General features: G+C 44.8%; 1 protein-coding gene across 8 annotated transcripts in view; it reads right to left on the bottom strand.

Annotated features, from left to right (window-relative positions):
* The window catches only part of DCAF1 (DDB1 and CUL4 associated factor 1), a 122,110-nt gene that overhangs the window by 35,777 nt on the left and 62,714 nt on the right, over positions 1–23,619 (bottom strand). For all 8 annotated transcript variants that reach the window (XM_039546150.1, XM_039546149.1, XM_039546151.1 and 5 more), the window contains 7 exons: positions 22,975–23,144; positions 21,873–21,997; positions 19,405–20,665; positions 18,204–18,402; positions 13,156–13,238; positions 10,370–10,454; positions 8,667–8,900 (listed from right to left, as the gene is read on the bottom strand). In XM_039546150.1, coding sequence (XP_039402084.1) covers positions 8,667–8,900; positions 10,370–10,454; positions 13,156–13,238; positions 18,204–18,402; positions 19,405–20,665; positions 21,873–21,997; positions 22,975–23,144 — 2,157 coding nt within the window. The remainder of the gene's footprint in view (positions 1–8,666; positions 8,901–10,369; positions 10,455–13,155; positions 13,239–18,203; positions 18,403–19,404; positions 20,666–21,872; positions 21,998–22,974; positions 23,145–23,619) is intronic.

Below are 23,619 nucleotides of genomic sequence, written 5' to 3'. Positions count from 1 at the left end.
GGAACAAGACTGAAGTACATAAGATAATGAATGGTACAGAGAAGGTAGGTCAGGCATTCCTGTTCACCCTCTCATAACAGTACAACAAGGGACGTCCAATGAAACTGAATGACAATAACATTTAAAAGTGAACAAAAGAAAACTTTTTATATAATGCATTAACTAATATTTGCAACTCACTGTCAAAGCATTACTGAAGCCAAGGGTTTAACAGGATTCCAAAAAGTATAGACATCTATATGGATAATGAGAACATCGATAGTTGCTTTACAGGGCACTTTTGTTTTTAAGTAGAGATAAAGTACTGGGTTTTACAAGGGCATTGGTTCTCAAACTTTTCTCTATGACCCCATACTACAAAAAATAAGCAGTTGCAGACCTCTCTCCCATCTAGCCACTAAGAAAGGTCTGGGTGGGGTGGGGTGTCACAACAACTGTCCCTTTTCACAACCCCTGGGTCAAGAACTCACCCAGCATTATTCAGATGGCAGCCCACGGGCCACATCCAGCCTGCAGGGGCCTTCCCTTTGGCCTGCCGGGCATATATTGTTCCCTCCTGCTCCCCACTGGGGCTTCCATTGTAAAGGTGGCCCCACTTCATGGCTCTAACTCTGAACTCACCTGCCAGGCAATTCCTTTCCCTCCCTAGCTGCAAAGCATCCTTTGAAGCCAGCAGGTGTCAGGCAATAGGGATGGGTGGGAGACGGGGAGTGGTGCTCAAAGGCGGGTGAGCACAAGGATGCTGCAGCAAGGAGAGCACAGGGGCTGGTGCTGCCAGGTGTCTGGGGTGGAGACGGAGCCAGGGGCTCTGTCCTTACAGCTAAGCCCCAAACTAGGAACACAGGCAGATGGAGGCAGGGATGAAACAGGCTCTGGGGGGAGTCACCCCTTGCTCCACTCCTCCATCTTCCTCCCACTCAAGTATTAATAAGGAGGCACCTGACTCCTGCAGTGACTCCACACACACCCCGCTCCATCCTCAGGGACTGAAAATCCTGGTTACTCCCAAATGACCATGGGGAACACATTGCTCATTTGGATAATCAGGATTTTCAGTTCGTTGAAATTTGGACAAAAGCACTTCACCTGTACCCGTCATGACTGTGAACAGAGGGAAAATAAACTGAAGTGCATCTCAAAACATGCCTCTGATTAGACTAGCAGTCTGCATGCCAGTCAAAATCAGCCAACATACCATCTTTGGTCCACTTGCCCTAAGTTGCCAATGCCTGCCAGCAAGACAAAGTAGCAGTGCTCTCTCCATGCTATTTGCTTCCCACCCAGTCAGTCTGCTGAAATCAGCTGAGTCATAAAAATGGCTCTCTACTCTCACAGAAAAAATGTAAAATTGATACCAAAAACAGATCCTTTAATGAAGAATGGATCATGAATATTTGTTCTACCAAATGTAGCCAAAATGAAGCCAATGTTCTTGATGCGCAACAAGTGTTTGTCATAAAGGAATACAACCCGAGATACCATTTTTATATGAACCACTCAACTTTCAATGACAATTATCCTTTGAACTCAGAGACAAGGTGTTCAAAGGTCGACTCCCTGATCACATCTTACAATTATGGAAGTAAGATGCTCATGAGTTCTGCATCACAACAGGAGATGGGTATGGCTGCTTCTCTAGGAGTGGCCTGGACTCTGGCATGAAAGACAAAGCCCTTCACTGATTCCAAAACCAAAACCAAAATCAAAGAGTGTATGCTGGCTGTTCTCCAGGAAGTGGAAGCTGATGAGAAGATGAAGGCAGCCATCATGAACACTGTCAAGCAAGTTCCTGTCAGACACGACTGTACTGCGCCCATGTCCAGGCTTTGACAAAGCATTCCACTGATTGTTTGTTGAAAGGTCAGAGGTGCTGAGTTTGTGTCAGTGGCCATTGACTAATCAATTACAATGAAGACATAGCACAGCTGTGTTTGAATGTGAGCTACTTTGATAGCCAAACCTTCTGAGAAGAACTTTTAGAGCGTTTGATAAACAGCGACTCTCACTAAGCAACATTTGCTTTCTGGTAACAGATGGCAACCTTCAATGCTGGCAAGTGGCAGCACAACCGGCGGAAGTAGCATCACAACTGAAAGCCTTCCATAAAGTGTGCTGTGGGCCAAGTTGAGTGGGGAACTGAAAGATAAGGAGACTGATGAGAAAGCTCTGATGAAATTGATTGTTTTCAAGTCCGCAACAGACTATTTTGTGAGCAGATTGCTGGGCCCTCTGCAAACCATGAAGATCATCTTCTCCAGAATGATATTCACTGGCTTGGTGAGGCTACATCACTGGCCTGCTTCTGCGAGCTCTAGGCTCAAGCTATTGAGCAGCCACAAGGAGGCATTTGAATATCTGGTCCTTCTAGAGATATTGAATTCATGGTCAAATCAGCATTTCTTTGCAACATATTTGGCCACCTGAATACCCTGAATGTACGGCTGCAAAGCGAGGAGAAGATAAGCCGCAACCTTGAATAGAAGCTGGAAGCTTTTCAGAAGAAGCTAGACATACTTCTCATGGATTTGAGTTCTGGAAAGCTTTATTCAATTCCACAATCATTGTTCAGCACTGGAGACAGATAATGTGATCAGTCCTCTCATGATAAGCTGCCTTTAACAGCGACAGGACAATTTCAGCACCCAATTTGGAGATTTTTTTCACGCCAAAGGATGTGATTGGTTTTGTACATGATCTTTTCTCCATACCACCTGAGCATGACTTCTCATCTCACATCCACGTGGTCCTCCCTGTAATAGATGAGGGGGCCCTGAAGCTAGAACTAGTCAACCTGCAGACCTCTGATATGCTGAAGAATGAATTCAAGAACACCAAAATCATGACATCCTGGACACGTTATCTGGACACAGAAAATACCCAAACGTCAAGAAACTCTCCCTCCTGGTACTCTCAAATGTTCAGATGATACATGAACAAATCCAGATTTGTAGTCAGAAGCACATTCAAGAATGATGCTTGCAACAAGCTCACAAACGAGTCTTTGGAGAGCTATCTTTGCATAGCAGTCACTTCACTGAAGCTGAACTTAAACGAACTAGCACAGAGAAAGAAGTGCCACTTTGTGCTCTAGTAACAACAGGTAAATAATAGGGCTGCCAAGCGATTAAAAAAAATTAATGGTGCTGTTAAACAATAATAGAGTACCATTTATTTAAATATTTTTGGATGTTTTCTATATTTTCAAATATATTTATGTCAATTACAACACAGAATACAGAGAGTGTACAGTGCTCACTTTATGTTTATTTTTATTACAAATATTTGCACTGTAAAAAACAAAAGAAATATTTTTCATTCACCTAGTACAAGTACTGTAGTGCAATGTCTTTATTATGAAAATTGAACTTACAAATGTAGAATTATGTACAAACTGCGTTCAAAAATAAAACAACGTATAACTTTAGAGCCTACAAGTCCACTCAGTCCAACTTCAGCCAATCGCTCAGACAAACAAGTTTGGTTACAATTTGCAGGAGACAATGCTGCCTGCTTCTTGTTTACAATGTCACCTGAAAGTTAGAAAAGGCGTTCACATGGCACTGTTGTAGCTTGCGTTGCAGAACATTTACATGCCAGATGTGCTAAAGAGTCACATGTCCCTTCATGCTTCAACCACCATTCCAGAAGACATGCGTCCATGCAGATGACGGGTTCTGCTTGATAACAATCCAAAGCAGAACAGACCAACGCATGTTCATTTTCATCATCTGAGTCAGATGCCACCAGCAGAAGATTTTTTTTTTTTGGTGGTTTGGCTTCTGTAGTTTCCACATCTGAGTGTTGCTCTTTTAAGACTTCTGAAAGCATGCTCCACACCTTGTCTCTCTCAGATTTTGGACGGCACTTCAGATTCTTAAACCTTGGGTCGAGTGTTGTAGCTACTTTTAGAAATCTCAGATTGGAACCTTCTTTACGTTTTGTCAAATCTGCTGTGAAAGTGTTCTTAAACATGTGCCGGGTCATCATCCGAGACTGCTATAACATGAAATATATGGCAGAATGCAGGTAAAACAAAACAGGAGACATACAATTCTCCCCCAAGGAGTTCAGTCACAAATTTAATTAATGCATTGTTTTTTTAATGAGCATCACCAGCATTGAAGCATGTCCTCTGGAATGGTGGTCAGAGCATGAAGGGTATACATACGTTTAGCATATCTGGGATGTAAATACCTTGCAACACTAGCCACAGAAGTGCCATGCGAACTCCTGTTCTCACTTTCAGGTGACATTTTAAATAAGAAGCCAGCAGCAGTATCTCTCGTAAATATAAACAAACTTGTTTGTCTTAGGAATTGGCTGAACAAGAAGTAGGACTGAGTGGACTTCTAGGCTCTAAAGTTTTACATTATTTTGTTTTTGAGTGCAGTTATGTAACAAAAATAATCTACATTTGTAAGTTACACTTTCATGATAAAGAGATTGCACTACAGTACTTGTATGAGGTGACTTTAAAATACTATTTCCTTTAACATTTTTACAGTACAAATATTTGTAATCAAAACAATAATATAAAGTGAGTACTGTACACTTTGTATTCTGTGCTGTAATAGAAATCAATATACTTGAAAATGTCGAAAAACATCCAAAAATATTTAATAAATTTCAATTGGTATTCTATTGTACAACAGTGTGATTCTTTTAAATCGCGATTAAATTATGAGTTAATCGCGTGAGTTAACTGTTATTAATCGATAGCCCTAGTAAATAATAGTACAGACAAAAACTCTATTAGCCACCACTATGCCATTAAATTATGTGAAGAGGATTGAAGCTTGTGAGTCACGTGTTAAATGACAGAGAACTTTTTATTTAGACACAAAATTCAGTAAAACAAACAAAAAAAGCTTGAAAAAGGCAAACAAAATGATGTGGTGATGAGGTTTTAAGTGTCAGATCGGAAACAAGGATGCACTGAGTGAAAGTGTATGTCTACACTCCGGGATTATTCCAATTTTACAGAAATCGATTTTTGGAAACAGATTGTATAAAGTCGAGTGCACGCCGCCACACTAAGCACATTAATTCGGCAGTGTGCACCCATGTACCAAGGCTAGCGTCGACTTCCAGAGCCTTGCACTTTGGGTAGCTATCCCATAGTTCCCGCAGTCTCCCCCACCCATTGGAATTCTGGGTTGAGATCCCAATGCCTGATGGGGCCAAAAATTTGTCGCGGGTGGTTATGGGTAAATGTCGTCAGTCAATCATCCCTCCGTGAAAGCAACGGCAGACAATCATTTCGCGCCCTTTTCCCTGGATTGTCCGGGCAGACGCCGTAGCACAACAACCATGGAGCCCCTTCAGCCTTTTTTCACTGTCAGCATATGTCTACTGGATGCTGCTGACAGACGCGGTACTGCAGTGCTACACAGCAGCATCCCCTTGCCTTTTGCAAGTAAGCAAAGACAGTTACCAGCCCTACTGTACCGTCTGCTGCTTTACAAGTTGACAAAGATTTTTACCAGTCATACTGCACCGTCTGCTGCTGTCATGGGTGCTCCTGGCTGGCCTCGGTGAGGTCGGTCGGGGGTGCCTGGACAAAAATGGGAATCGGAGTAGCAGCCGTGTTAGTCTGTATCCGCAAAAAGATAATCAAGATAGCCCAGTACAGACAGTTTGATAAGAAGTGTGATAATACTTACAAGGGGAGATAGATTCTCACACTTCTCATCAAACTGTCAGTACTGGGCTATCTTGATTATCACTTCAAAAGTTTTTTCTTACTTAATTGGTCTCTCAGAGTTGATTAGACAGCTTTTCATGCTCTCTGTATGTGTATATGTATCTCCTCAATATATGTTCCATTCTATGCATCTGAAGAAGTGGGCTGTGGCCCACGAAAGCTTATGCTCAAATAAATTTGTTACTCTTTAAGGTGCCACAAGTACTCCTGTTCTTTTTTAAAAATGGGAATGGCTCCCCAGGTCATTCTCTTCTTTAAGTTTTGTCTAATGGAGAGTCAGTCCTGCCTAGGATATCAGGCAAACCTATTAAAGAACCAGAGATGCAAACGGCCATTCTGGGTCAGAGCCCCAGGCATCCCGCAGAAATGATGAGCTGCATGCCACTCTAGGGGGTGCCCCTGCAACAACCCCACCCATTGCTTCCCTCCTCCCCCACTCCTTCTGGGCTACCATGGCAGTTATTCCCCCCCCCCCCCCATTTGTGTGATGAAGTAATAAAGAATGCATGAATAAGAAACAACACTGACTTTATTGCCTCTGCAAGCAGAGATCAAAGCAGGGAGGGGAGGGCGGTTGGCTTACAGCGAAGTAGAGTGAACCACAATTCTGCACTTGCTCAGCCTATAGCTGAAAATGGGAATCTGTGACAAGCACTAGGATAGAAGCACAGGCAGGACTGAATCTCCATTTGTGTGGGCCTTTGGTTGCCACTGGTAAAATACAAAATGTCCCAGCATATGTATGTTGGGGGGCAGTTCTAAATGGCAGCTTAATTTTTTTATTTGCAGCAAAAAGTAGAGGTCTAAGTATCTGATTGTGAGCCCTGGTAGCAAGGAGTAGGCTGGGGTAGGCACGACCGCGCGGTGCTGCTGACTGGGAGAGCAGCCTCAGGCAGAAGCCTCTAGCTGCCATGATATTCCAGGCAGGACTGAATCTCCATTAGACAAAACTTAAAGAAGAGAATGACCTGGAGTCATTCCCATTTTTGCCCAGGCGTCCCCGGCGAACCTCACCGAGGTCAGCCAGGAGCACCCACGGGATGACGATGACCGATACCAGTCATACTGTATTGTCTGCCGTCCGCAAGGCAAGGGGATGCTGCTGTGTAGCGCTGCAGCACCATGTCTGCCAGCAGCATCCAGTAGACATACGGTGACATTGAAAAAAGGCGAGAAATTATTTTTTTCCCTTTGCTTTCATGGCCCCACCATGCGGCTGACGACATATACCCTGAACCACCCGCAACAATGTTTTTGACCCTTCAAGCTTTGGGAGCTCAGCCCAGAATTCAAATGGTTTTCGGAGAGTGCGGGAACTGTGGGATAGCTACAGTCGTCAGTCGCCCCTCCCTCCGTGAGCATCCATTTGATTCTTTGGCTTTCTGGTACGCTTGTCTCAGCTCCTTAAGTTTCACGCAGCACTGTATTGAGTCCCTGTTGTGGCCTCTGTCCATCATGGCCTTGGAGATTTTTTCAAATATTTTAGCATTTCGTCTTTTGGAACGGAGTTCTGATAGAACAAATTCATCTCCCCATATAGAGGATCACATTCAGTATCTCCCATATGGTCCATGCTGGAGCTCTTTTTTGATTCTGGGACTGCATGGTCACCTGTGCTGATCAGCGCTCCACGCTGGACAAACAGGAAATAAAATTCAAAAGTTCGCGAGGCTTTTCTTGTCTACCTGGCCAGTGCATCCGAGTTCCGATTGCTGTCCATAGCGGTCACAATGGTGCACTGTGGGATACCGCCCGGAGGCCAATACCATCAAATTGCGGCCACACTAACCCTAATGAGAAATGGCAATATCAATTTCAGTGCTACTCCCCTCCTCGGGGAGGAGTACAGAAATTGATTTTAAGAGCCCTTTATATTGAAGTAAAGGGCTTCGTTGTGTGGACGGGTGCAGGGTTAATTCGATTTAACGCTGCTAAATTTGAGATAAACTCGTAGTGTAGACCAGGCCAAAGTATCGAACATTACCTCCACTTTAGCTGGGTATAGAACTTTGACTCCCCATGTAGACTGTCGTGGTCAGTGACTGAAAGAAATTTCAGTGTGAAACTGCAGCTAAAATCATCATTTACCTTTATCCAAATGTCCAGTTTTCCAAAGGTAATTAATGTCCTTGAAGCTAAAAGTTTCACCTATGGATAGGCTAGTCCATAAGTGTCCACTGGGGGAGTGGGAGAGAGAGGGTGCATCATCTTCTGAAGCACCAGGCACTGGGTTAAGATCAGGGTTTTTCAACCAAAACTGGGTTGTCAGAATGTTTCAAAAGGTGGAGTGGGATGGGATGGGCTCATTTTCCTGCTCCAGGCACTGCAGCCTCTGGGGTTTCAGTGCCACGCAGGTTCCCAGCTGTCATAATGACAAGAGTCCAGGTAGGCCATTTGAGTGAATGGCACTGCAACCCCATGAGCCAGGTCACAACTCCACTCCCATAAATTTGGTCAAGTCGGGGGGGCGGGGGGGCGCAAACATGAGCAGCATTGCAGCCCTGGAGGTTGCAACACCCAGAGCGGAAGAGCGGAGAGCTAAGCCCAGCCAGCCCCACAACACAAGACATGCAGAAGCAGCCACTCTGGGTGAGTGCTGGGCATGACCCAAGCCCCCAAAAGGGCAGGATCCAACCAAAACCATCCCAGAGCCTCCACCCCCAGACTAGTTACTGGGTTGCGACAGGCCCTAAACATTTGTAAATGGGTCCTCATCCAAAAAAAAATTGAGAACACCTGGTTTAGATGGACTATTGATTTAACCTGCATAATTCCTATGTTCATCCTATTTAACTTATGTATTAAAGCTTCGGTTACTACCACAGCCTGTGAAATTCTATTTCTGCTTATCCTATGATGCAGCCGGAAGTTATACAGGCTGCTGCAATCAGACCACCTGTTTGTCAGTCCAAGGTTTTTATGTTTCCAGTGCATTAGTGTTATAACTGATGTAAAAGGATACAATCTCTGTATTGACTATGACCTCTAGCCCATTAGGATGAAAAACTCCACTGATGGTCATGTTGAATTTGTCAAACTTGTGGATGGCCTGTGCAGAGCGGACATCCCAGAGCACCCCATCATTTAGGACAAGGTCATCTGTGGGGTTAAAGGTGGCACAGTTCTTCTTGTAGTTGTTGGCAAGATCTGGGTTAAACAGAGTCAATAGCTTGTTGCCAGTCTGAATATCATAGATCTTTTAGATTAAAAAGAAAGAGAAAGATTAGTTAAGATTTGTAGTTCTATCAGTGCCCAAGAACACTATGTACCATCCCTTCCAGAATGTTTTTGGTGATCTCTCTCACCCTAGCTTTCCTTATGCATCACAAATGAGAGCTTGCCAATGTCAGACTCTCCATTCCAAGGCATCAAACGTTCAGACAGAGTTCTCCAGGCCAGAATCTGTGTTTCCCCATATATTTGGACAATGCTTAGCTCATCTGGGGCTCTCTAACATGTTTAACAAGCTTGAGGTTGGTACTAGAAAACTAACCCAGTTTTGAAAAATAGGTTGCAAAGTTTTAGACGAAGGCAGCATTTAGCCAGTCTGCTCCAGAAATATTTAAACTAATTTTAAAGGAGGTGATATTTACAGGCTACAAGCAAAGAGTCCATTAGCACACAGTGAAGAAAACCCTGAAATATAGGAGAGAAGGAGTTCAAGTTACTGGCAATTACACTACATGGTCTCGATAAACTGTGCCCTTAATTTCCCTGAGAGGATTTTCACAACCAAAGACAAAACTTTCATACTTTTTGTGCCTGTGACTATTTTCTCAGAGGTATTTCTCACAGCCTAGTTTCCTTCTGACCCTGCAATGAAGCCATAACCCTGTGTTTTTTGGATATCAATTTGTTGCCAGATGATCACATTGCAAACTCAGATTTGATTTCCCTGGCGTGCCAAAACACTGGAAGAGCTCTACAAGGATGAATAACTCATTTGTTTAAACAAAAATGTACATGAAAATTAGCAAGAGTGGCAAGGAAAATGATGAACAATCTGAATAAGTAGGTTTTGTGACATTTTTTGTCAATGTTTCTTCAGGTGAGATAATCCCTGTAATGAATTCTGTCTAGCACTGGGACCTTCAAAAGAAGAGAGGAACCCCTCAGGATTTTCATGGCCTGATATGTGCAAAATGCTGAATGAGTATTATGCAGAATACACAGAGATAATTTAAACCAGTTTATCTGGCACTGTAAAATAAGCTCATTCTGTGCATTCCTGCTGGAAAACTTCCAATATCCCATTTCCCTCAACTGCTGGTTAAGTACTCTTCATGGCAAAACCTTTCATTTATAAAAAGCTGCCATAACTTCTTCACAGCTGCATGTGTTCCAGTACAATTCCCTGCAGAACATCTCTCAAATGAATGGCTCATCAGGCCAGATACTAGATATGCCCAATACAATTGGAGACACCATATGTCTAAAAGACAGGTGGCATACCATTCAGCATTACAGCTTAACTCAATATTCAGGTTATCCCAATGCTTGTAAATGCAGTGAATAAGCTAATCTACACTTTTGAAGTTGTTCCTGTAAAGCCTTTAGTTTGCTAGTTACATACAGCTCCACAGTACCCATATCAGTTAACAGATGATACGGGTAGGGGAATAACCTTGTCATGGTTTCAAGGAATCAGTTTCCACTGGTACTTACATGGGCAATGTCCCCTTTTGTGCCAATGACCCTATCCTGAGAGTGCTTGCTGAACTCCACATAGTGATCATCTGGGAAGGAATGCCTGCACAAAAACAATCAGTGACGAGGTCAATGAGCAGCAGATTCAGACTGTCTATTCTGAATCAGACACACTGTGGAAATACTTCAGGTAGAGGTTACAATTTTTAACACACAAGAAATAAAACCTAAAAGAGTATTCTCTGCTCCACTGACCACAGCAAATGGCAGTGCTAAAATGCGCACACCAGCTGGGAGTTGTCCATTTGTCAGAAGAGTATTTCCTATCCACAGTCACAAACAGTACAGCTGTGAAACACACCAGCAGCAAGGCAACTTGTGATCAAAAAAGTCACCTCAGAACATTAACTGCAGCTGCTCAAGAAGACAAGAGGTGACATTATATTTGCTAAAGAAGGCTAGGGGGAACTGTAAAATTCCCAGATGCATAGATTTGAGAGCATAAAATTTCCTTCCAGTTAATTTAAACATGGTCACATTAAAAAGTTAATGCTATTCCCCATAGTCTAGTGGGCAATGGTTAAACCTTTGAGAGACGGGAATCTCTCCCTTCTGTTTTCTAAAGGGACTAAAGAATGGTTAATATTGAAATGAATTTAACTGTGTCATGTTTGCAGTATCCATCTGCACTGCAAAATTTACCATGCAAAATTACACTTTTTCAGTAGGCAGCCTTAAAAGATTGTCCTGATAATTTACCAATGAAGCAAAAAACAAAAAAAAATGCTACTTATTTGCTTTTTATCAAAAATCACTATTTTACTCATCTGTCTCAAGTAAATATCCTCCAGGCAAATAGAACAGTAAGGCTATCTGCATCCAATGAAGTGATGAAGACACAGCAACACAGGAACAGAGCCAGACTTTTTTATTCAAACACTAAAAATTTGAATGCTCTGGTCATAGTTATGTTGCACTATCCTTTTACACAATAACACTACCCATTTTTTCCCTTTGAAGTTATTTCATTTAACTGGTTTCCTGATAACTTTTAATTGTTCTTATTTTGTTTGATTATTTTAAACTAGTCAATACTGTGTGATCTGTCTTCTACAAAACCTTGGGATAGGTAAGATTCCTTTTCCCTTATCCCTAAAACTGAAGCAGTATTCAGAAGCTTGCTTTCAGGATGCACATCAATGACTCTACTAAGAAACCAGGAGCTGAAATGTTCCTTACTTTGGCCTTTGAGTACAAAATGCTCTCTTAAGAGAGCCAGATTTAGTGTAATGTACATATCGTGCTCTAAGTATTTTCTCTTTTTATAAAAAAAGTTGTTAATGTCTCAGAGTATATGGAGTCTGGTGGGGTTTTCCCCCATTGCCCCAAACTCTCACCTTTGTTGGAATTAGGGCTGTCAATTAATTGCACTTAACTCAAGCGATTAACTCAATACAAATTAATTCTATTAAAAAAATTAATGCCAATTTATCACAGTTTTAATTGTGCTGTTTAACAATAATAGAATACCAATTTAAATTTCTTATTGATTTTTTCAACATTTTCAAAATATAGTGAAATTACAACACAGAATACAAAGTATACTGTGCTCACTTTATTTTTTTTATTACAAATATTTGCACTGTAAAAAGGATAAACAAAAGAACAGTACATTTACGAGAGATAATGCTGCCTGCTTCTTATTTACAATGCCACCTGAAAGCGAGAACAGGTGTTTGCATGGCACTTTTGTAGCTGGTGTTGCAAGGTATTTACGTGCTAGATGTGCTAAACACTCATATGCCCCTTCATGCTTCAGCCACCATTTCAGAGGACACACTTCCATTTAGATGACGCTCATTAAAAAAATAATGCACTAAATTACATTTGTGATGGAACTCCTGGGGCTGAATTGTATGTCTCCTGCTCTGTGGTTTTACTCACAGTCTGCCATATATTTCGTGTTATGGTAGTCTCGGGTGACAACCCAGCACATGTTCTTTGATTTAAGAACACTTGAACTGCAGATTTGATAAAAAACAAAGAAACAAACTTGTTTGTCTTAGTGATTGGCTGAACAAGAAGTAGGACTGAGTGGACTTGTAGATTCTAAAGTTTTACATTGTTTTGTTTTTGAGTGCATTTATGTAAAAAAATTCTACATTTGTAAGTTGCACTTTCACGATAAAGAGATTGCACTACAGTACTTCTATGAGGTGAACTGAAAAGTACTATTTCTTTTATCTTTTTTACAGTACAAATATTTGTAATACACCTCTACCTCGATATAACGCTGTCCTTGGGAGCCAAAAAATCTTACCACATTATAGGTGAAACCGTGTTATATTGAACTTGCTTTGATCCACCGGAGTGCGCAGCCCCATGCCCCCGCCTTCCCCGGAGCACTGCTTAACCGCGTTATATCCAAATTCGGCGTTATATCAAGGTAGTGGTGTAGAAATATAAAATGAGCACTGTATACTTTGTATTCTGTGTTGTTATTGAAATCAATATATTTGCAAATATAGAAAACATCCAAAATATTTAAATAAATGGTATTCTGTTATTAACAGTGTGATTAAAACTGCGATTCATCATGATTTTTTTAAATCTTGTGATTAAATCACAATTAAATTTTTTAATTATTTGACAGCCCTAGTTGGAATAGGTTTCCTAGCATATAGCAGCTCTCAACTGCCAAGTACTTGAATACATTTTTGCAGTTTGCCATTCCAGGAGTTTTGGGGTACATTTAAAGGTTCTTCTTTAATTTTGTGCATTTCAGACTATCAAAGAGTACCTACTTCATGTCAAAGACAGATTTCATCCCCCACAGCGCAGACAACGGTTGGCTCCACGTAGCAGATGTTAGCAGTAAAGATCCATCCTGTAGTCCAATGGTGTGAGAAAACAGCAAATCAATACAAAGTGGAGTTATTGGTACACAAGTGTATTTTCTCATTATGTACAATAGGGGTTTAGGAGTGCTCAAAAAGGACCCTTTCTCACTGTACGACTCAGGAATGGTGATCAGGTGGTAAATTATACCACTGTACAATATTCCTCAAAAATGTTATGGCCATCTAAAGGAGCTATACATTATGATGTATGAGATGAGAAGGGGGTAATCCTTGCCTAAAGCTCCAATGCCCTGTGAGTGAAGAGAAAAGACGGTTACTCACCTTTGTAACTGTTGTTCTTCGAGATGTGTTGCTCATATCCATTCCAATTAAGTGTGTGTGCGCCGCGTGCACGTTCGTCGGAAGATTTCTACCCTAGCAACACTCGGTAGGTCGGCTGGGTCGCCCCCTGGAGCGGCGCTGCTAGAGCGCCGAATATATACCCCTGCCGACCCAATGGCCCTTCAGTTCCTTCTTGCCGGCTACTCCGACAGAGGGGAAGGAGGGCAGGTTTGGAATGGATATGAGCAACACATCTCGAAGAACAACAGTTACAAAGGTGAGTAACCGTCTTTTCTTCTTCGAGTGCTTGCTCATATCGATTCCAATTAGGTGATTCCCAAGCCTTAACTAGGCAGTGGGGTCGGAGTGAGATGTTGCAGAATGCAAAACTGCTGAGCCAAAGGCTGCATCATCTCTGGACTGTTGGACCAGTGCATAATGTGAGGCAAAGGTGTGGACCGAGGACCAGGTAGCTGCGCGACATATCTCCTGGATGGGTACATGAGCCAGGAAGGCAGCAGAAGAAGCCTGAGCCCTGGTGGAATGTGCAGCGAGGTGGCTCGATGGAATATGGGCCAAGTCATAGCAGGTACGGATGCACGACGACACCCAAGATGAAATCCTCTGGGAGGAGACAGGTAGGCCCTTCATTCGGTCTGCCACTGCGACGAAGAGTTGGGGCGTTTTACGAAAGGGCTTTGTCTGCTCGATATAAAATGCGAGCGCCCTACGGACGTCTAGGGAGTGCAATTGTTGCTCCCATCGCGATGAGTGTGGCTTCGGAAAGAAGACCGGAAGGAAGATATCCTGGTTGATATGAAAAGCCGATACCACTTTAGGGAGGAAGGCTGGATGTGGTCGCAACTGCACCTTGTCCTTGTGAAACACAGTAGATGGTGGGTCCACCATGAAAGCCCGAAGCTCGGAGACTCGTCTGGCCGATGTAATGGCTACGAGGAAAACTGTCTTCCAGGACAGGTATAGCAGCAAGCAGGTTGCCAGCGGCTCGAATGGGGCAGTCATAAGTCTGGTTAGAACCAGGTTGAGGTCCCAGGTTTGGGCGGGGCGGCGAACTTGGGGGTATAACCGCTCCAAGCCCTTGAGGAACCTAGAAACCATAGGGTGCGAGAATACGGAGCAGCCACTCTCCCCTGGGTGTAAGGTAGAGATGGCTGCCAAGTGCACCCTCAATGAAGATACCGCCAGGCCCTGCTGCTTGAGAGACCAGAGGTAGTCCAAGATGGAATGGATCGGGACCTCGGTGGGAGAAACGTTGTGCGTTTCGCACCAGCAGGAGAAACGCTTCCACTTGGCCAGATATGTTAACCGAGGGGAAGGTTTCCTACTTCCCAGGAGTACTTGTTGTACTGAGGCAGAGCAACGTAACTCGGATGGATTTAACCATGCTGTGAGGTGCAGGGATTGCAGGTCTGGGTGGTGAAGTCTGCTGTGATCCTGCGTTATAAGGTCTGGGTGAAGAGGCAGGGGAATTGGGTTGGCTATCGACAGGTCGAACAACATGGTGTACCAGTGCTGTCTGGGCCACGGTGGAGCGATCATGATCAGGTGCGCTCTGTCCCTGCGGAGTTTTAGCAGGACCCTGTGAACCAGCGGGAACGGTGGAAAGGCGTACAGCAGTTGGCTCGTCCACGGCATCAGAAATGCGTCCGAGATCGAGTCCGGGGAGAGGCCTTGGAATGAGCAGAACGTCTGGCATTTCTTCTTCTCGCGAGAAGCGAAGAGGTCTATGTGGGGAAAACCCCACCTCCGGAAAACAGAATGGATAACGTCCGGACGAATCGACCACTCGTGAGACAGGAAGGATCTGCTGAGGCGATCTGCCAGGGTGTTTCGAACCCCTGGGACAAAGGACGCTACCAGGTCTATCGATTGGGCTATACAGAAGTCCCAGAGGTGGATTGCTTCCTGACAAAGAGGGGAGGACCGTGCTCCTCCCTGCTTGTTTATGTAAAACATGGCCGTTGTGTTGTCTGTGAACATTGAGACACAACAGCCTTGTAGGTGCTGCTGAAACGCCTGGCACGCAAGGCGGACTGCTTTCAGCTCTCGGACATTGATGTGCAAGGCCAGCTCTTGAGCTGACCAAAGGCCTTGGGTGCGAAGCTGACCGAGGTGAGCACCCCAGCCGAGAGATAACGCGTCCATTGTCAGGGAAACGGAGGGCTGAGGCGGATGAAACGGCATCCCTGCACACACCAGGGAGGGCGTCGACCACCAGTCGAGTGAGCCTAGGATGCTCGGGGGGATCGAGACGATCACGTCTATGCTGTCTCTGCCCGGGTGGTACACCGAGGTGAGCCACGATTGGAGGGGACGGAGGCGTAGCCTGGCATGTTTGGTCACGAACGTGCAGGCAGCCATGTGACCCAGGAGAAAGAGACAAGTGCGAGCCGAAATTGTCGGGAAGTTCCGTAAACCTTGTATAATTGTTACCATGGCCTGAAACCGAGGCTGAGGTAAGCAGGCTCTGGCAAGATTGGAGTCCAGGATGGCCCCAATGAATTCTATTCTCTGTGTGGGAATCAGAGTGGATTTCTCTATACTGATCATCAGGCCTAAGCGCAGGAATAGGTCCTTGACGATGCCCACATGACGGGCGACTTGTGTCTTGGAGGTCCCCCGAATGAGCCAATTGTCTAGATACGGAAAAACGTGTACCCGACGGCGGCGGAGGGAAACGGCGACTACAGCCATGCATTTTGTAAATACTCTTGGGGCTGTAGATAGGCTGAACGGAAGGACTGTAAACTGCCAATGCTGACGGTTGGCCACAAACCGGAGGTACCGTCTGTGGGGAGGATAAATGGCGACGTGAAAATACGCGTCCTTCATATCGAGGGCGGCATACCAGTCTCCGGGATCCAAGAATGGGATGATGGTCCCCAGGGATACCATGCGGAACTTCAGCTTTATCATGAACTTGTTGAGTTCCCGCAGGTCTAGGATAGGTCTGAGACCTCCCTTCGCCTTGGGGATTAGGAAATAGCGGGAGTAGAACTCCTTGCCCCTTTCGTCCTTTGGTACCTCCTCTATCGCTCCGATGGTGAGGAGCGTCCGCACCTCTTGCAAGAGGAATTGCTCGTGAGAGGGGTCCCTGAAGAGGGACGAGGATGGAGGGTGGGGGCGAAATAAACTGGAGGCGGTACCCAAGTTCCACCGTGCGTAGGACCCAACGATCCGAGGTTAGATGGGACCACGCAGGGAGGAAAAAGGAGAGGCGGTTGTAAAAGGGAGGGAACGGATTCTGGGTAATAACTGGTACGCCGTCCTCGGGCGTGCCTTCAAAAGTTTGACTTTGGCCCCGCTGGTGGTTTAGAGGGACCCTGATTTTGGCCCCCTTGGGGCCCTGACTGTCACCTACGACCGCCTCGGCCATGCCTTCTGCTAAAGTCCTGTCTTTGTCTAGGCGCAGGGTAAGGGCGGTGAGGCTGGGGACGGAAAGGCCAGTGCTGAGTCACCGGCATGTGCATGCCAAGAGAGTGCATAATGACCCTGTTGTCCTTTAGGCTTTGCAGCCTAGGGTCAGTTTTTTCAGAGAACAGGCCTTTGCCATCGAAGGGCAAGTCCTGTATAGTATGCTACAGCTCCGAGGGAAGGCCCGACACCTGGAGCCATGAAATGCGCCTCATGGCAACACCCGAGGCCAGAGTCCTGGCAGCAGAGTCAGCTGCATCCAACGAGGCCTGGAGGGAAGTTCTTGCCACTTTCTTCCCTTCTTCCAGGAGGGCAGCAAACTCTTGACGGGAGTCCTGACACTTATCTGTTAGGTGAGATTCCCCGAGGCACTTAAGACAGGAATCGTGGGGATCTCCTGTTGGCATCGGCTTGTGGCAGGCCGAGCACGGTTTGAAACCCGGTGAACCGGGCATGGGCCCTGGCACCGGGTGTGGGGAAGGGGCTAATCCCCGAACCCCTCTTAACTATATACACTAACTATACTATAAACGAATAAAGTTAACTACAACTATAGAAATTTGAACTATATACACAAGAATTAGCAAGAGAACTACGAGTAGCTAGAGAAGTGGAGGTCAGCTAAGCCGCGCTCCACTGTTCCAACGACCGACACGGGCGGTAAGAAGGAACTGAAGGGCCATTGGGTCGGCAGGGGTATATATTCGGTGCTCTAGCGGCGCCACTCCAAGGGGCGACCCAGCTGACCCACCGAGTGTTGCTAGGGTAAAAATCTACCGACGAACGTGCACGCGGCGCGCACCCACCTAATTGGAATTGATATGAGTAAGCACTCGAAGAAGAACTCTACTTACTTTTTTTTTAAATTTCTTCCTAGATCCTTGCACATCAGGTTTCTAAAGGAGAGTTCTTTGTTACAGCATCTTGTGTTTCTCCTATACATATACAAAGCCACTTCAATAGCCCTCTTTGTCAGCCTAACAAACACAGGTTATCTATGCAGACACAACACTACTGCATCCCTCTTGTGCTGTTAGGTAAAAGGAAGGATTTATATAATTCTAAGGGAGGAGAACAAAAACTGTTTCACTGTTATTCTACTAGTATTTTTGTAGGCTATGCTGCATGCAAGCCAGTAGATGTGCTTTGGGTACATGTAATCCATATTGAGCAAAAACAGGACAAGATTTAAACCACAGGAACTCAATGTTCAGATGAGGTCTTTGACTCCTTACCCTGGATGGCTCAAGGTGTGTGATGGCAGAGTTATGGCAGTTGTAACTGGCCTCCTCCTGCCCACTGAAAACATTGTAGAGCTTCAGCTGCCCAGTGCAAGTGCCCAGCATTAGGAATCGCTCCCGTGCAGAGAATGCACAGCAGGTAAAGCCACTTTCATCCTCATTTGCTTCCCGGAACACAGAAATTGGACGAAACCTGATGAAGGAAAGAATGTAGAAAAGTGACCCAAAAGGGAGGAAAGAAAAGCAACGATGAACAAGGGTAGGATGATCTTAAAACCTGTGCTTGAAAGTTCAGGTAGCTTCAGTTATGACTTCAGCTTTCTTTTTAGGGGAAGATTAGAGAGAATGACACCAGCGGAGTAGGAAGAAAACAGCTGACACTGTGGCTTGTAACATCTCGGGATTTGTGTCCTGCAAGATGAAATCCTTGAGTCATAACATCCTATCAGATGTAAAATCTGGATTCAATACCTTCCAAGTTGGACTGGTGGAAAATCTGTGGCATGGTCACATGGGAAAACCTGGCCAGGTGGCTAAGACCTCATGAAAGAAGCATAGAACAAGCAAAACAAGGAGAGAGGGTACATCAGGTGTCGCAGGCTCATAAATTTTTGAAGGTGGTAGTGTGGTTTTACCACCACCAAAAAACATTTGCATCAACATATGATCATTTTACAGGCTTATCAGCTCTTCCCATTTATTCCACATCTGAAGAAGTCACAGACTTCTGTGTAGGTAGGACAGAACTACTGGTGGCTATGAGGAAGAGGAGATGTGGGTAGGCTGCAAGAACAAAATAGAGATCCTGTATTCATTAATCTGCCAAAAGCCCTGGATCTGACAGATAGGCTGAGCTACTGATGGCATGAGGTTATCTGCCTCAACTGTCTCACCTGTAAAGTGGGGATTACAATACTTACCTCCCAGGGTGGGGACATGAGGCTTCATTAGTGTCTTTACAATACTCTGAAGCTTGAAGGGGCTATATTAAGTGCTAATAAATATCAAAGAGAAACAGAATAGCTTCTCAAATTGGATTTGAAAAGTTCTCCCAACTATCACCATAGAAGATAAATGTTTTTATCTGTCCAAGGAATGAGGATTCTGGGATCTGCATCCACCTTTGTAGCAGGTAAGATCTTTTGGCACAGACACCACCCCAAGAGGATTTGAGAAACATTCCTTTCTTCCTTACCTGCTGAATATAAGGTGTCTATCAAAGCATCCACCGTCCACCCCTCCATACTTCGGAAAGGCCGCCCTACGGGTCAGCCGCGAGGTAAAGTTAGTTGGCGCCTGGCGCCTCTGTTTTGGCTCAGGGCACTGGTGGGGAGTAAAGAGAGAGAAAGGGGGGCAGGTGGCAACAGGGTTCTTGCAGCGGGCATGCTGCTCCCTAAGGTACTCTGTAATTATACTGTCCAGCGTGGGTGGGGAAGGGAGGTGTCTGTCCAGCTGCTTTTTGATGGCTGGGCTCTGGCTGTAGGCGCCGTGGTCCGATTTTTGTCTCAGCACTCTGATTTTCCTGCCATTGCAGGGTGGTGGCCTCTCTCTGATGAAGCTAATCCTGCCAATCAAGGGGGAGTTGCTGGCATAAGAAGGACCTGGAAGGGCAAGTGGACCCTGGGATACAGAAGGCCTTGGCTGAGCATGGACAGAGGTGGCAGCAGAACCTACAGAAGCATGGCTACTCAGTCGGGCTGAGATACCATTAGCTATACGAGGTGTGCGAGGCAGAGCCACAGGGGAGGCAGCAGCTGCAACTGGGGTGAAGGCAGAGGAGTGAGATGCCGCAGTCATGGGTAGATCTGCCTCTTTAGTGAGGACAGTGGCAGTTTCTCCTAGCCCCTTAGAGATGAGATGGTTCCGAATCAAAAGCAGCAGCTCCTTTTCAGGAAATGAGATCCTTGACTGGGCCACCACATCCGCTTTCTGCAACCGAGCCAAGGAGACATCTGTGCCAATCAGCAATGGCTTCCCTGAGACACGCTCTATCAGCTCAGCAGCATACTTGCAGAACTTGACATGGTCACTGCGCTTGTCCTGGAGCACAGGCTCCTTCATCAGTTGCTGGATCTGACAGCTGCTGAAGAGGGGAAGCTTGCTGATGATCTGCCGGACTGTACTGCTACGGGACAGCCCCACCAAGGCCTTGCAGGCTAACGCTCGGATCTGATCTGCATCCGTAATTGGCATCTTTATAGACAGCAATGACAGCAGCACTTTGATACCATTGTTAGACTGTACCACATTCCACATCTTGGCCAGTGTGTGCTCACTGCTTTTGGGTGCCTGGGGGAGCTTTCGTCGGGGTGTTCCCGAGATGAATTTGCCGATACTGGAGATCCGATTATCTGGGCCACACACACAGTTGATGATGATCTGAAGGGCTGACTTCTGGATCTCTGCATCATGGATGAAGAATTCACCCTCAGCAACTCCCAGGATGATGCTGATACCTAATGAGAGAAATACTTCTGTTACCATGCTAGCCTACTTAAGCATTACATGCTGTTCTACAAATCAGAGTATGAGACATTGTTCAGCTCTCCATCTGGGGCCCTCTGCAGTCACCTCCTTCTCTCTGACCACCACAGCTGTTCCTCTATCTCCCCAGGCTAGATAATCCCCTCCACTAGTACCATTCACTGATATGCTCTGTGAATCACACCACAGCAATACTTAGTGGTGGGTCAGATATGGTCTCTCACAGAAGGGGAGTAGGCATGGTCCATGTTTGCTTTAGGCCAGGCACCTCACCAGACTGCAGCTAGGCCATGGGGATTGACATCACAGAAAGGAGCTATCTATTATGTACGTAACAAAGCAAAAGTGGAGGAGAGGGTAACTTTTTATTAAAAAGGACAATATACATCACACCCTCCAGAGTGACTCAAAGGAAAAAGGCTGGAACTGATCGCTTTTTGGTCAAAAAGCATCTATTACTTTAATTGTTCTTCAAATCCAACCTTCATTCCAGGAAGGACCAATGTGCTGCCCAGAGAAAGTGCTCACACGTGAGAGGTTCTCTCTCAGAGCTACACCAAGTCTCCTTTCCTCCCCTACACCGACTTCTATAACATGCCAGGCCCCTTCCTTCTAACATTTAGGGCCCAGCTATCAGCCAGAGTTAATTCATTTGCAAGCTGTGAGTGTGTGGCATGACTGACCCAAGAGACTGAATCAAAAAGAGGCACACTCATCAGCTGTTTAATTATTTAACAGTCAGTACTCCCCTCCTACCTACTCCCAATGCCATATCCCATGAGGACACTTTAAGAGTCCGGGAAGTTGAGTGACCCTCACTCTCCCATTGGAAATGTGGATTTGCCAGTATTATTTGTTGAGCACTGACAGTGTGCTCTGGGTTCTTCAGAACAAGGAGGAGACAAAGGCTGTGCCCTCCAGTAGTTTACAATTTAAGTACTATATCACAATCTCCTCTCATTTATCTGCATCACTGGCTGTGACTATGAACGAAGTGCTGTAGCCCTCTATCTTACTGTGGGGGGCATAAAACAAGTCACCTAAATACCATTTAACTAAAGATATGTTGGTCCTGCTTTGAACAGGGGGTTGGACTAGATGACCTTCTGAGGTCTCTTCCAACCCTAATATTCTATGGTTGTTAAAGTACTTAAACCCTAAAGGCCAAGCTCAGCTTACCCACAGTGGAGACAGTAGATCCTGCTTCATCCAACACATCTACAGGCTCTGCCAGCTGCAACTGGATTTTAGGAACCACAGTAAGGATAGCCAGAACATCCAAAGCATAGCGTACTGTGTCATTCCTGAAAGAGTACAGCGAAAGAAATAAATTAGAAATACTAGGATAGAACATTTATAACACTTCAACAGGACTCCCTGCAGATTCTTCTCTCTTTGGCTACAGGGTGGATACTGCAATGTAAGATGAAGTCCAGGGGATGAGATGTCTCAGGAATTTACCAGAAAGTAGCTTTACTCTGGCAGCATGCCGCTGTAGAGAGCCTATTGTCAAAAACAGCAGAGAGGCCTTTAGGGTGACATCTCCTAGGTTAGTTCTATGCAACTCTAGAGTTTGGTCACTATAGAATTTCCTCTGAGGTCACCAGTCTAAGCATAATATAGCAAATCAGCAGCTTCCAACACCCACTTTTTGACTGGCCAGGTATTCATAACCTCTATACAGGCTTGTATTTCAGAACACCTGGCCAAATTCAGCAAAGTCAACACAGAGAGATGAGAAGTATCCCTCCTTGACCCAGCTAATGGAGATTTGCCCTCTGTAGGGCAGCCTAAATAGTTGGTTTTTCCCTTCTGTCTGCACTATGAAAGATTATGTTTTCTAGTCTCCAACAATGCCGTGGTTATTGCTTTCTGCTACTAAGCAAGCACAATGAAAAGTAAGCAAAGTCAGGGGTGGATGGGAAATGCAGTGGATTAAGACTGTGGTTAATATCTACTTAGCTTCTATTTTACCAGTGATTCTTGAACACTAGAGCATTCTGGCTCTGTAGAGCCCTTATGGAATTCACATCATCATGTTTCCACTGTGGTTCAACTATCAATGATACTCCTCCTTTCATACACACTAACTACATGACTATAGCAGAGGCTCCCTGCAGATAACGAGACACTGTGTATGTGTGCCCTTAATTAGATGTTGGGGCTCTGTTTAATATAAAAAAGGGAAAATTTTCTTATTTAAAGTATTAATGCCCAACTACAGAGTTGCACCCTACAGTTTGGGAAATGCAGCAGTACAGTATAGTATCTACTGTCTCACCTGGCATAGTATGTCTTCCAGTTGCATGCTATAGAGATAAGCTGGAGCATGAGTTGCACACAAGACAATTTGAGAAAGACTTCTGCTGGCTCCCAGTAGAGCTGTGCTGGACCATACTCTATTAGAAACTCCATCATCTCCACAATCTGCTCATGAGTGTAGGAACAGGCCTGTAGGGAGGAGGCAGGGTGAATTAAAGAGCTATCACAAAGGTTATATGCTTAGTAGAGATTATACTCTATATTCTTAGGAAATCACTCCCCTTGGCAGTTGCATTAACATCCAAGTGTAGTGGCCATTAAGATACCACGCAGATAAAATAAATACAATTTCATTCATAGTTAACTTGCTGTTGTTTTGCACTTTATTCCCTTACTATACTATCTAGTGTAGCTGCCACTACAATAGATGCTAGAGAAATGACTAAAACAATATCTTTCAAGTTTCCCACTAGACCTAGAAATGACAAGTGAGTTTGAGAAAAGCTAAGAAAGAGGTTGTATCAAAATAAAGTTCTGGCCTCATGGGGCTAATATACACTAACTACTACACAATTTAGAAAGAGATCAGTAAGAATTTTACACTAATATAACTCAAACTCTCAAAAAGCTGCAGTAAAATGGAGTTACAGTCCCTAAATTCCAA

The sequence above is a fragment of the Mauremys reevesii genome, linkage group 7 (genome assembly GCF_016161935.1).
Source record: "Mauremys reevesii isolate NIE-2019 linkage group 7, ASM1616193v1, whole genome shotgun sequence".
NCBI classification, from domain to species: domain Eukaryota; kingdom Metazoa; phylum Chordata; order Testudines; family Geoemydidae; genus Mauremys; species Mauremys reevesii.
This window is presented reverse-complemented; position numbering and strand designations above follow the sequence as displayed.